At 41.1% G+C, this 13,682-nt stretch overlaps 1 protein-coding gene across 4 annotated transcripts in view; it reads left to right on the forward strand.

Annotated features, from left to right (window-relative positions):
- The first annotated feature begins 5,507 nt into the window (after positions 1-5,507).
- lef1 (lymphoid enhancer-binding factor 1) overlaps positions 5,508-13,682 on the forward strand; it is a 41,492-nt gene continuing 33,317 nt past the window's right edge. For 2 of the 4 annotated variants that reach the window (XM_085459117.1, XM_085459118.1), the window contains exons 1-3: positions 5,508-6,862; positions 8,838-8,904; positions 10,095-10,222. In XM_085459117.1, the coding sequence (XP_085315243.1) occupies positions 6,671-6,862; positions 8,838-8,904; positions 10,095-10,222 (387 nt within the window). In that variant the 5' untranslated portion in view covers positions 5,508-6,670. The remainder of the gene's footprint in view (positions 6,863-8,837; positions 8,905-10,094; positions 10,223-13,682) is intronic. The other 2 variants (XM_085459116.1, XM_085459115.1) reach the window with 2 other exon arrangements.

Raw genomic sequence — 13,682 nt, forward strand, 5'->3', positions numbered from 1 at the left:
TTTCTTCAAGACACATGGGTCAGCCAAATGTTAACCTGTAAATTAGCCCTCGGGTGCGATAGCGCAACAGGGCTGCATGTGCACACAGAGAGAAGAAAGACTGCCTGTTATGTTATATGCCCCAGAGGATTACTCTCTTGGCTGCAGTGAGGTAGCACCTTTGAGTCTCGCTGCATTATGTGCACATGCCGTGTGCTGCGTCAGTGAGGACTGCCAGAGACAAAATAGAGATTCTGTCTGTGCATGTGCGTGTTTGTTCAGTGTTGTCCAGTGATTCATGGCGGCACGCAAGCTCTCTGCTTTTTTGAAGCTCGGAGAATGTGAGTCAAGTCCCAGAGGAAAGGTGATCCCTAAACTGTTCCTTTCTCTGAGAAGTTGTGCTCAGTGCTTCTGTCAGCATCACTGACTGGTAAGTATGGGAGGGTGGAGTCACATGCCAGTTGGTGTGAATCAGTTTTTATCTCTGCCAGTAAGACAATAGGAAAGTCTGTGCATTGGTAATTAGTAAGAGGCAGTAAAGGCAGAAATAATGCATTGTATCATTTTTAGCCTTTATCACGTCAGTGTTATGTTTCGGCTATAGCACTTAGAGTAACAAATGTTAGCATGCGAACATTTTGGACACTTTAAGCCGCATCTTTCAGGGCTAAAAATAAGAAGCCGGCAGTTCCTCAAATTGCCACTTGAGACTTCCCCGGAAGTGTGTGAGCTTCCCTACTCATGACAAGCTCTCTGCTCGGCTTCACCTCAGTTATTTCATTCATTGAAACCCTACCTAAGAATTTTGTGTTTTAGCAAGTCTACAATTTCACTTTTATTTTTTTAAAGTAAAATGTAGCCAGTACTTGTGTCTTTGCAATGAATCCACACAGTATATAGCTAATAACACATATCCAAATATGCTCAAATATGCTTTTTCTCACAGAAAAAAGGAAAAAAAAACACAACCGTAAATCTTTTTGTGGCCATAGAAATAAACCTAACACCCTGCTGGCCCCCCGATCAAACAAAACAAACAAAAAACCTCAAAACAAACAACTAAGACGGCAACAGCCACAGTTCTAAAATTGAAGCTTCAAAACTAAATACATCTACATAACCTGACAAATTCCCCTTCCTTTCCATCAAGGAGATAATTTCATTTTAATGACAGTTTGTCTGAGACAAACTTCTGACAACATTGCCATAAATCAACAGATCACAGGCCTGCCTCTCGCTTCCTTCACCTTACCCCCAAGACACTTTCCTTCCCTTCAAGAAGTTGACTCATCTTCCACCAATCAAAGGGCTGAACCAATAATCACTCAACCCGGACCTCCCCCAGGTTTGATTTGCACGTTTGATAAATGGTGTCTTTTCTCGGCTTTAATTGCAAGCCTTTTCATCATAATTTAATGTTTGTTTCCTGTCGTTTTCTTGAAGGTGGCTGCGAGTGTAAGGGCTGTAATTTTTTTTTACATGAAGGAAGTTGTTATGTATGACTAGCAGGTGGAATAGAAGGCAGAGTAATGATTTCAGCATTGAAATCACCCGGCAAGTCATTTAAGTAACTGATAAGGACAAATGATAACACCGACTAGGCTGATTTCACACACACAGACGCAGCACACATACACAGCACAGTGTGGGAACAAGAGATAATTAGGGTAATTTTTGTTTGAAGTGTTATGCATCGCAATGAAAATAGAACAGATAAAAGATGAGACAATAATAGATCTAAAGAGGACCTTGACTGAATGTTGTTCCAACAAAGAGCATTTTGTTTGACACAATTCATACTGTATGCGAAACCGAGATCCTGTCCCAACTTTACAAGAGGAGGAAAAACATCATATAAAACAAAATAAGCTAAATATGCATTATTAAATTCATCAACACTTTGGGTCTTACCACAATGTGCAGACCATTAAAATATTTATTTCTTCCTTGAGATAGACTACCAGTCTTAAAGGAGGGAGAAAAGAAATCAGAATCCGCTGGTGATGAATTATGCCGTGTGTATAGATATATTTCTCCTTTTATATAACATGCAAAATGGAGTATCTAAAGTGAGAGACAACTGAATTCAGGTCACAACGCAGCAGGAAATCTTCCTTTTCATGTGAGATCCAGAGGGGTCACTCTTATGAACTCATTAGGAGAGAAATGCTAATGTAGCTCTGTTTTTTCCTCCCCTTCTTCCTTCTCTCTCTCTCTTTTCTTCCCACTTCAACTGTCCTGCTTGTTTTAACAACGAGGGCCGTGATGCATAGAGCCAAGCTGGAATATATAATGCAGTTTCATGTCAAGGGAAGGTGTGTTAGGTGGTTCTGACAGCAGTTCATTAGAGAGGCTGTCGCTGGTTGCCTTGTCATCAAGTCCCAAACTAGAATTATTACACAGCAAACAAAAGCTGTATGTTATGTGTTTGTTGTGTGTGTGTGTGTGTGTGTGTGTGTGTGTGTGTGTGTGTGTGTGTGTGTGTGTGTGTGTCACCTAGTGAACAAATAACCTCACCTCTCAGGGTTGCTAATCAGGAAGATGGACTTCCTGTAGTGGTCTCTCATCATGTAACAGTGGGTATTTAATATTGGATCTCTCCCTCACTCATGGTTCTCACAAACTAGCTTTCTTTCCAAGACCAGAATATTAAATTACAATAAACAATAAAAACCCAAACCCAGCTGGAAACACAATTCAGCTGAGGCCAAGCCAAGCTAATATGTAGCATTATGAAATATGAAACATTTGCAATAACAATATAACATAAAAGTATACACAGGTATTTGATAGTTGGCATTCAATTGTTTTACTGATAAATGTTTTTATGTTTCCATAACTACTTCTGTCACTGATCCACTATGTTTCATAATTTTATTGAAAAAAATTTTCAATCTGTCATGATGGAAAAATCTGTTTTATTTTTGTGATTCAATTGTGCAGATATTATTAGTTTTTCTTATTAGTGTTAATTTATCTTCAATCATAGTAAATATCTTCTTGGTCTGGACTGCTTTGTTGCTGATTTATCTGCTTGCTGATAAGGGTTCCACAGATGCTGTGCTGTATATGCAAAAATCATTTTAGAAATAAAAGTTAAGAAATTATCTCTGTAAAAATCTTTGATCTATTGCTGATTGTCTCTGTTTATTTGCATATTTAGTTTAAGAAGGTCAAAATTACCCTTTGCAAGCCACCTTTTGATTTTAAAAAAAATAAAGCATTGTTATGGTTTTATATAATTGTTTGTTTTATGCATTTTATACATTGCATAGGGTATAATCACATATTAATATACAAAAATTCATTTATTCTTTGGGAAGAGTTTTGCTGTGAAGAACTGTCTCCCTGCCAGTCTTTCATCTGGCACTGGCACCAAAGTGTGCATTAAATCCACACTGCAATCAGTTTAAATCATGTTTGTATATAATTGTAATCAAATGGGAAACATAAAGTATGAATCTGTTGAGTGTGTTTTTAGACCGTTAAACTGGGGCCTACTGTGTCTCACTGATGCTGAAAACAGAGCATTAGGATTAAGGTTTATATGTTGCATTTTACCACGTATTTGAATGCCAATAAACCAAAAACCAAAGAATAAACATGAGTCATTTATGCTTGTGAGTTATATTTAATCTGTTTCCTTTTTTTTTTTTTTTTTTTAGCACTGTGGGATCTTTCCACTTCAGAGGCCCTGCAGGCCTGTACTCTCTTTTTTAGTATCTTAATAGGCCTTAATGCAACCAAAAGTCGCCCCCTCCTCTTCCCAGATTGTTCCCTTTCTACCAATTTTATCATTTAAAACCATATCCAAGGTAAATGCAGAACACATGCAGGAGAGAAAAAAAGAAAAATATATTTATACAAGTGTAAAAACGGTTAGGTTGCTTCTGTTAGCATGGCTTTAGGGTGGTGGTGGTGCTGTAGCATCATTTGAGATCGCGCCAGGAAAAAAAATAGTGCCGGATAATTAAATTAACAATGTAATGAAGTAGAACCGACAGTTCCTACCGAGAGGAGAAGATTTCTTTTTTTCCCCTACCTTGTAGGCTATCACAGTTTTTGGCTGGAAACAAGAAAAAAATACTGTTAAAGGGTCTTTTAAATGAAAGCTTTGCTTGTTCTTGTCTGCCTGTGTGAAATCTTTCTAATTAACTCTCTTTTTCACTGCTGTGTTTTTGTGCGCGTGTTAGTGTGCGTCTGCTGCGGTCGTGCGTAGCCGACTTGTGCGTGAATGTGTGTGCGTACGCGCGGCGCGCGTGCGGCGACAGCAGCAGCAGCGCGCTTTCCGCTATACTCTGGAATGCAGCCAGTCTCGGCTCTTTTGAATCCACACTCGGCTTCCAAAACCCAAAAGCCTTTGATCTTTTTTTTTTCCCTCGCTGTCTCCTTACCCGGAAGAGAACCCCCTCGCTCTCTCGCTCTCTCTCTCTCTCAGCTGGGATGAACGCACACGTGGAAATGTTGGCCCGACTCCACACTCAGACCAAATTTAGTCATACAAAGGCGAGGGAGTGCAGGAGGGGGAGGAGGGGAGGGGTGGAAGAGGGAGGAAGGGAGAGAGGGAGGGAGGTGGCGGTGGAAGCGCGGTGTGGGGGGGGAGTCGGGGATGAAAGAGCCAGCCGCCGCAAGATCAAAGGCAGCCGCGGCTCCGCCCCGCTAACCCCACCTCCGCGCTTTATAAAGATCTGCCTCCCCATCCCAACTTTGATTCTCACGCAATCTCTTAGTGCTCAGACAGATGCAGAAACTCAGCCACTTCCACTGCCTGTTTTGTTTACTTTCTTTTTTCTTAAAACAACAAAGCAACAACTGTATTTTCTCATTAAATACATCGGCATTAAAGTACTCTTTTTTTTCTTATAAATATTTATCCGCTCGTCTGCGGCTTGATATTCACGGGTTTTTTCAGTGGTAAAAGTAGCAAACAGACCAATGGCTGGCCTTTAAACTGTTTTCTATATTTTTGTTAATTTCATTGCTCATGTGCTAATAATGAATTAATATGAAAAAGGGACTTTAAATATAGGCAGGTAACCTGTGAGTACAATATCACATTTTCTTTTAATCTGTCCATTTTGGGGAGCGAAGACACCTTCTGAATACGTTCTTATTTGTTTGATGTAAGTAGAAAACATGGAAAGCACCATGTAGCCACAAATATGCCCACGATATACCGCAAGGTAGTTTAAAGGAAGCTGAATAAATAACAGGCCTATGTCCCCGTATAGACATACACCTGATACATACATACGTGTGTGTATGTGTATGTGTGTGTAATATTTTTTCCAACACTTGGAGAATACGTTGTGTGTTTTTCTTCTTCTAAACTTCCTTCAGCTTATCATTTTTTTTGTTTCTGTTTCCAAAACAGGCCATTGCCACTTCTTGCAGATTGATTAAATCACATGCAGCACCAACAAAACGGGCTTAAGCTTGTCCAATATTTTTCCCTCTATATTTCAATTATCATTTTTTATGTCTCCTCATTATTTTAACCCATCACATCCACAGCAAGTTCCAGCCTCTCCGCTCATTCTCCTTTTCCTCCCCTCCTGTCTGCCCATTTGTTGTGAGCTGTGTATAAATCTCTCTCTCAGGAGGAGTGTCAATCGGTGCGGTGTCAATCAGAGCCTCGGCTTCCCTTTCATCTCTCTTTCCTCCCAGTGACTGAAGAGAGAGAAAAAGGAGGAGGAGGAGGGAGCACGGCTACATTACCAACACACACATACACACACTGGTTACATTACGCTGTGGAAGCGGTGCGGGAGCAGTGGGAAGTCGGGTCCACGCGTTTTTCCACTCTTGCCTTCTTTTTTTGATTGTTTTCTGTGATTTTCTTCTTCTTTTTGCTTTTATCCCTCCTCCGACGAGCAGCTTCGAGGATGTATTTTTAAGCATCACGGCGTCTCGCTGCGTTGCTTGTCGCCCAAGTATTTGCTTGTTTTAAAAAACCCCAACAACAACTGCGTTTTCTTCCATTTACACATCCATCACTTAATTTCTTTTCCCTTTTCCTCGTCTTACTTCCCCCCTCCCTCCAACCTCTCCACACGCACACTGAAGGACGCTCGCAGCTTCGTCTCCGGGACCACCGAGGAAATATCTTCTCTCACTTTTCTAAATGTACTTTTTCACGTTGAGTCGTTTTTACGGGAACGCGGCGGTCGTCGCGTGCTGACTTCAAACAGAAAAAAAGAAAGAAAGCGAGAGGGGAGAAAAAAAGATGGTGATGAGATTTTAACTCGTGGTTTGTTCCCCCTTTTTATGTTTTCCTCATGACATTGAGGCGTGCACTGGACTTCTCATTCCGACCGCTTTGCATCTCACTTTTTTTTAGTGTGTGAGTTTCAAGCTTAGTTAAACTCTCGCGACGGAAAAAGAACAGAAAAGAAGTGAAAAAACAACAACAAAAGGACGCCGGCAGCAGCCTCGCGCCTCCTGTTGCTTCAGTAAAAACACACCGGCAGTGTGCTCGCACGCCGCTTCCTCTCCGGGTGACTCTCCGGTGTGACACAGGGGAGGAGGTGGAGGGGGGGAAGGCAACGGTCCCCACTCCGTTTCGGTGGGAGTTTTTTTTATTTTTCCTTTTTCATCTTTCCCCCTCTCTATTTCTGTGTAGTTTCGGGGCAGTGGTGGCACGCGTTGTTGTCTTCGGTTTTCTCGGGGAAGCGAAACACTTTGTGAAAAAATGCCCCAGTTATCAGGCGGCGGAGACCCGGAGCTTTGCGCCACAGATGAAATGATCCCGTTCAAAGACGAGGGGGACCCGCAGAAGGAGCAGATCTTCGCCGAGCTGAGCCACTCGGAAGAGGAAGGGGACCTGGCAGACATCAAGTCATCTCTGGTCAACGAGTCGGAAAGCAGCCCCAACAGCCACGACGTGAGTAACTGCTGTGGGTTCACTGATGTGGTGGTGGGCATCCTCTGAGAGCTCCCCAGCATAGAGGGAAGGTTAATAAAAATACAACTAAAAAGCCCGCAGGAGCCTTTAAAACAAAAGTTGATCCCCTCTAATTAATAATCTAGTTTTTTACTCAGCTTTAGTTTACCTGAATGTCTTGTGAGCAAAAACGCCTCCTCTCCCTTTGCTTAGTTTTATAGACAAATCATTATTAGAGCTTTATTGTTTATTATCATTATTAATTCACAATTTCCATTTTATTTTCCTTTTAATTGAAAATGTAACTTGAGCTGTGCCACTGATATGGCTCTGATTCCTTAAACTAGAAAAAAACAAAGATGTCACAGGCAAACACTCAGCAGTCTATTAACTGTAACAAATGCAGGCCTAAATTGTAATGTTCTGTTACTGTTATGTTTTTCTTTAAATGAATGAAATTGCAGATTGAGCTAAATGCAAAAGATATTGTATGAGATGTGAGAACTAGGGCCTTGCGAAGCTGCCTGTGACAAGCAGGGCTCGGTGGCTGTGCTGGCAGTGGTACACCCACAGCAGCTTAAACACCAGCACATGAATCCATTTAGCACACATGGCTTAAAACCTGTTTGCCAGCAATATTGTGAATTTCCTTAATATTCACAATTTTTAAAATTCTGCCTGGATGAAAGGATGCAGTCTTTTATTTCGTTTTCAAGATGTGATCTTCACACACTCCGGCTCATTCTGCTTATTAATTTTATTGCCCCTTTTAAAACTGTGCCTATAAATTATTCTTTTCAGTTTTTAAGGTTGGAATTGGAGGGGGGGTTGTATAATAAACATTTTTCTGCATTTGCTTTGTTCCATTTGATTAAACTGAAAGGATGCTGAGAGGCCAGATGGGTGCATGAGAAGAAATCCTTGCATGTGTGGATGTGCTGAATTTGTGGTGAATGTTAAATGGATTGAAAATCTCAGTGGAAAAATTCTTCTAGATTAATTTTTAATGATGAAAAATTATTGCAGTCGTGCTTTATATATCGCACTTGCAAGATGGCATTTTTTTTTCTAAGCAGGGGAGAAGTGACAGAGCGTGAACCATCAGTGATTTCTTCTTTTCCCCTGCATCCATCAAGCCTTAGGATGCAGGCTGCAGCATCCCCATCATTTAAGTTGGCTGTTTTGCTATTAACCGTGGTGTTAATCCATTTTCTTTCTTTCTTTTCTGATTTAAAAAAAAAAAAATTCTACATGGCTACATCCTGAACGAAACTGTACGCATTCCCTGCCGAATGTCCTAGGGACACACGAGACAGAGGCTGAATGTTAATTAGGAATCCAGTGAAGTTCCCTCGCTCAGCTTGAAGCCATCCTGAGGGGTCTGAACTCTAAAAAAGAGGTCCCCTTCCCAATTCGGATTCGAAAAGAGAAAGGAAATGGGTGTTCAAAGTGCAGAGGATTTTTTTTCTTTTTTTTTCATAAGCAGAAAATAGTCGGTACTGTTTCCCTTTTCTTTTCTTTTTTTATGGAGCGATTTTATTTCCCTTTGCACACAGCTATTTCATTTATGACACAAACACACTATTTGAATTGAGAAGGAGGCTCAGACTGGAAGATGAAAATGAGAGTGGACCTATGGTACTGAAAACAAGCTAATTTGTAAGCTCCTTAAAGACATGAAGCTTAATTAAGTGGTTCTTCTGAAGCTTTGATGCAGGCTGCTCCATCACTCTTCTATAGATAGTGTGTGTGTGTGTGTGTGTGTGTGTGTGTCTATAAGCTTTCTCTCCTTTGGTGACAGGCAAAGGGACGATGTTTGTCCCAGCAATGTTTGTGGCTGTCTGACCACATCAGCATGTGTGTAACTGTGTTTGAATGCCTTTCTAATTGATTCTTCCTCTCTTCCCCCCCCCCCCCCCCCTCCCTCTCCCTCCCTCTCTCTGTCTTTTAATTTTATTTCTTTCTTTTTTTACAGGCAGCTAGACAGTCCCAAATACCGCAAGATTCATATCATGAAAAACACAGAGACCATCCGGAAGATGGTAAGAGACACAATCTGGAGCTTGTTAAATCAGCATGTGTTATAGGACAATCAGCACTACATTTATTTGCAATAAAAGTCCTTTTTTTTCCTTTTTCCTTTTTAAATGTGGTTTGCTTTTGCTTTAGAAGATAAGGTGGAAGTAGTGGCCCCTCGTTTTCACCACGCAGAAGTGATGAAACTATTGGTACTTCTCTTATCAGAGCCCCTGTTCCTGCTCATCCTAAGTCTAGTCAGGGCATGCTGTACTTTCATAAACACAGCTACCTGTTACCTCCCTGGTAGATGAGGGTACCTGCACAAATGGACATAAAAGAAGAAGGAGCAAAAATATGCACTTATGGCAGCAGTTGAGCACAACCCAAAAGCAAAACTTTTGTCTGGCTGTTTCGTGTCGTGTTTCCTCAAATATTCCTGTCGTATCCCTCAGCTCTCCGGTTGCATTGTCGCATGCAACATGTTGCGTCCTCTTGGGGCTTGTTGCTCTCTGGCTATTGTAGTCTGACCCCGCTGCTGCAGGTCATTATTAGGGCTTTGAAGAGGAGTATGCCTCCTCTTTGTTCCCCTTTCACTCCTGAATGGGATCCCCTTCAAATCAAACACTGGCTTTCTTCACAACAAGATCTATGTTGCCGTCACATTGTATACCAGAAACAGCCCCAGCCCCAGCCCCAGCCCCTCCAGGCCTTATTACGCCGCGCACATTCGAGTGGCGAGTGATGCTGTATTGAAGCCTCTTGTGCAAAGCTCCCCCCCCTCTCAGGTCAAAGGCATAGAGGAACAGTTGGGGCGTCTCCTGTTTTGACACAGTCTGTATGTTCTTCTAATTGGTGCTAATTGGCACAGAGGGGCTCCATTGTTCCGCTGCATAATATGACCCGCCTCTGTGAGGCGGAAAGAAAAGGCACAAACAAAAGGCCGTGGCAAAATAGGGCAGGGGTTAAATCAATCGACAGCGATATCATTACTACATCAAAACAGCCAAGCCAACTTTGTGCTCGGCTTTGTTGTTGCTGCTTATCGAGTTTGTTGATTAAAATCAGCCATTTCGAAGATATGACTGTAATTAAAGCTATTGAATCTCTGGCTAATTAATCTTTTACTGGTGTTTGTGCTCTCTGTGCAAAAACACAGCGACCAACACGCGTTTACTTTGTTTGTTTTTTGTTTTTTAAAAAATGTTTTTATTAGGAAAGCATCAAGACATGTACAGTAAAGGCCATCCGTACCCGGGCTACCCAGGTTACATCATGATGAGCAACATGAACACTGATTCCTACATGAACAATGGCTCCCTCTCGCCGCCCATGCCCAGAACGGTCAGTACCAGCTCTTTTTTTTTTTCCAGTTTTTATTGCAGTTTAACTTGTGTTATTTCATGATGTGAAATGCAAACTTAAGCTTGACGTGTGTTAGTCAGCATATCATTTGCCTGTGAGACAAAGAGGAATTTTCAAATTTTACGTCGTAAGAATATAAAAAATTATTTAGTTATGAGAAAAGTAAATAATTGACAGTCCTGAGTGATGAAATGAATACAAAAGCAGTGCATTTTTAGAGAGAAATTCGTTTTTTTGGATGGGTTAAAGCTTTTTTTTTAATTTAGTTTTTTTAATACTGTTAAATGATAGTAGATGTTAGTAATAGTTTGGAACTTCTGTTTAATTAATTAGTGCTAGTGGGAAGGAAGGTAAAAACAAACATGATGGGTAACTTTAAAACACCAGCAGAGATTTAACTGCCAACTTTACACCTGCTCAGATTTAGTCCAGGCTCAGGACAAAATTTCTCCTGACAAGAGAAACTAAAAAGCAAAACTGATCCTAAATTAAGTTACAGTAATGTCACGTATCCTGCTAATGTAACAAAGAGTGTGGTCAGACTGAAGGAGCTATTGCTTTACCTACCCGCAGACTGTCAAAGGGTTGCCAACAGGCAGCAGGACAGGATGGTATTTTGTTGTTGTTGTAGCTGTTTTTTTTATTTTTTTTACTCATGACATTTTCACAGTGATCCCAGAAATAAATCAAATGTATGTATCAGACGCTTGTAGAGGAGTGCAAGACTTAACCAAAAGTGTCAGCTTACAACAAGATTAGAGTTTTCAGGACCTTTTTTTTTTTTAGTATTTACCATTTATGATGTATCAGCTAAAAATAACCTCATTGATGTTTTTGTAGCTGTGACTGCTGGTTTCTGTTTTTAACCACTGCAAATTGAGAACTTCATATTGTCGATTAAGTGAAATCTGTGGTTTTTGAGTTTTCGCTTTCAAAACCAATAGCTTGCATTTGGTATTTGTGTGTGTGTGTGTGCGCTTGTGTGTGTGTGTGCGTGTGTGTTAAATTTAGGAGATGTATCAAGACAACTAAAAAGATATTTGCTGCTCTAAATAAAAGGTCCTTTGCCAATGTGGGACGTTTTTTGTGGTGTCTCTCATGGAGCATTGAAAGATTTATTACAGAGATTTCCATCTTTAAGCTTTTGGGTAAAATTGACTCAGAGTTGGATATCAGCAGGTAAATCATTTTACAGAGTGATCTAATTGGTGGCTTTAAAATAAAATTCAAACCATTTAGTTGCGAGAAAATAATTCCTGCTAAAAAATTCAGCTCAGCACAGAATACTTCCAAGAGTCGATTAAGAGGATTTAAGGAAAAAAAATCAGATTTCTCGGCTTTCTCGTTAGAGGCATAAACCTTATTTCATCATCAGGATAACACCACGAAAATATTCTCTTTCAGTGTTTGTGATGTTTGATATTTGTCTCGCCGTTGTGTTGTGCTGATATCCGCCCTCTTGACAGCTATACGTGACCACTGAAAACCAAACGCCAGCCATACTTTGTGAACGGTCTCTGTGAGATGTACACTATTTCTCATCTTGTTAAAATCTGAAGTGATGCATGCCTACATGACTCAAGTAAACCCTTTAATTAGCCCAGCAGAACTGAGGGAGCCAACATCATGTCTCTGGGGCTATAGTACCATGTTAGGGGTGGCGTGTGTTGCAGATATCGCCCCTGTGACGGTATTAATTTCAGGCCAGCTGCAGGTCTCTGACTGGCGGCTTCCTGTGTCTGTCCCGTTTGCAAATTTCTCCTCAAGACAGACATAAAACACAGGGCGCACGAGCAGCTGTCCGGTCTGGCCCTGCTCTGCTCACGTCTCTGCAGCCAGCTTCAGTCTTGTCTACGGTGTGGCGTCTCTATACGGGAAACGCTCGGTTGTTGTGCTTTTGCAGTGCGTGCGAGTCGGTTTCATCAGGGTAAAGTTGTGAAATGTGAGCTCTGTGTTGTTGTAAGAATCAGTTTTTGGAAGCAGATGTGATTGTCGGGGGCAGATGCCACATGCTGTGTGTAAAGGATCTTCATTCACACGCAACTCTATCATAGAATGATGTTAAAATTGCAATGCTTCCTCCCTGCCAAAGTTGCAGAAGGTGAAAGTATATGACATTGTGGATTGGGGGGATTTTTTTCAGTTTACAAGCAGCATAGTGCACAAGCGGGGTATGTTACCTTCCAAATTCTATTTTTTGGCTTGTTTTCTGGTAGATTTTAGCTATTATTTTATTGTATAGCACAAAGTTAAAAGAAAAACTCATAGAAGTCTGTATGGAGACCAGCTGACTGTGTGAGAGGAAATTACCCTTCACTGCAGATGAATTAGGCCAGGCAGTTAGGCAGTATACTTGCTGCCAAAACTTCTAAAGCCACGCTTTCATTTCATTTACCATGGCTGCTTTTTTTTTTTCAATTTTCCTCCTTCCCTGTCTTCAATAAAACGGTAGTCATTTTATATACGTTTCTCTCACTTATCCAATAAAAAGAGCCAAGGCTTGGTGGAGGGCTCACGGAACATGAGTCCTCTGGCTTTCTCACTGATGTCAGCTTGCTGCCTCTGCTGCTGGCCACCGCAGCCACAGTATCTGCAGGCCTGGGATCGGTTTTCACTGAGATCAAAGGCACATTCTCTCTTTCATTCTCTTCCATCCCCAGCCCCATCACCGCCCCCAATCCCAGTAGTTTAGATTGATTTCCATTGACCATGACATTCCTGCACATGCCGTCCAGTCACGACGGAGCTGTTGGGAGTTGCTGATTGTCAGCAGATTTTAGGACTTCCAGCTTGATAAGCTGACTCCGGCACAAGAGCTTAGAATTTGATGTGTGATGATGCCAGTTCCTCATACGTGTGGGTTTAAAACAAAGCTAGCCAACTTAAGGAGTCATTTATTTGTTAAGTGAACTTGCAGCTTTTGAAGATTTACAGTTTACAGTTCAATGCGTAAAAGTGTAAGGACTGTAATCTACACCTTGGTGATCATAAAGCAACAGAAACTGGAGTTTCTGGTAAATGCTAGTGGGAACTGCTGTCTAATTTGAAGTGTGTATTTTAAAGCGATTATCACATTTGTCCATATTGGACTGTTGCTCATTACCTTGGCTGTGATTATAGGCATACAGAAAACCAGGTTAGTGGGGTGGTGGCAAGCTTTTTTGTCGACAAATTTGGCTGATTTACAGCTTTTTATTGACTTTTTAAGCTCAGTGCACTCTTTGATATGAACAAGTGGACATGTTTTAAAGGAATATACTGCATGTGAGGTCTTTTTTAAAGAGGCTCATCATTCTAACGCTTGACTTGTGACATGTCGCAAGTCTAGAGGATACAATCTTATCAGTTTCTGCTGACCCAAAGGATGATGTGGATGGGAGTAAATCACACAGTATGCTTGTTTTATACCCCTGATCTGAATGTATTTATTTTTTTAATT

Source organism: Copadichromis virginalis, linkage group LG6 (genome assembly GCF_057382275.1).
Source record: "Copadichromis virginalis isolate Kocher_CV1m ecotype Utaka linkage group LG6, C_Virginalis_male_GT1.1, whole genome shotgun sequence".
NCBI lineage: Eukaryota > Metazoa > Chordata > Actinopteri > Cichliformes > Cichlidae > Copadichromis > Copadichromis virginalis.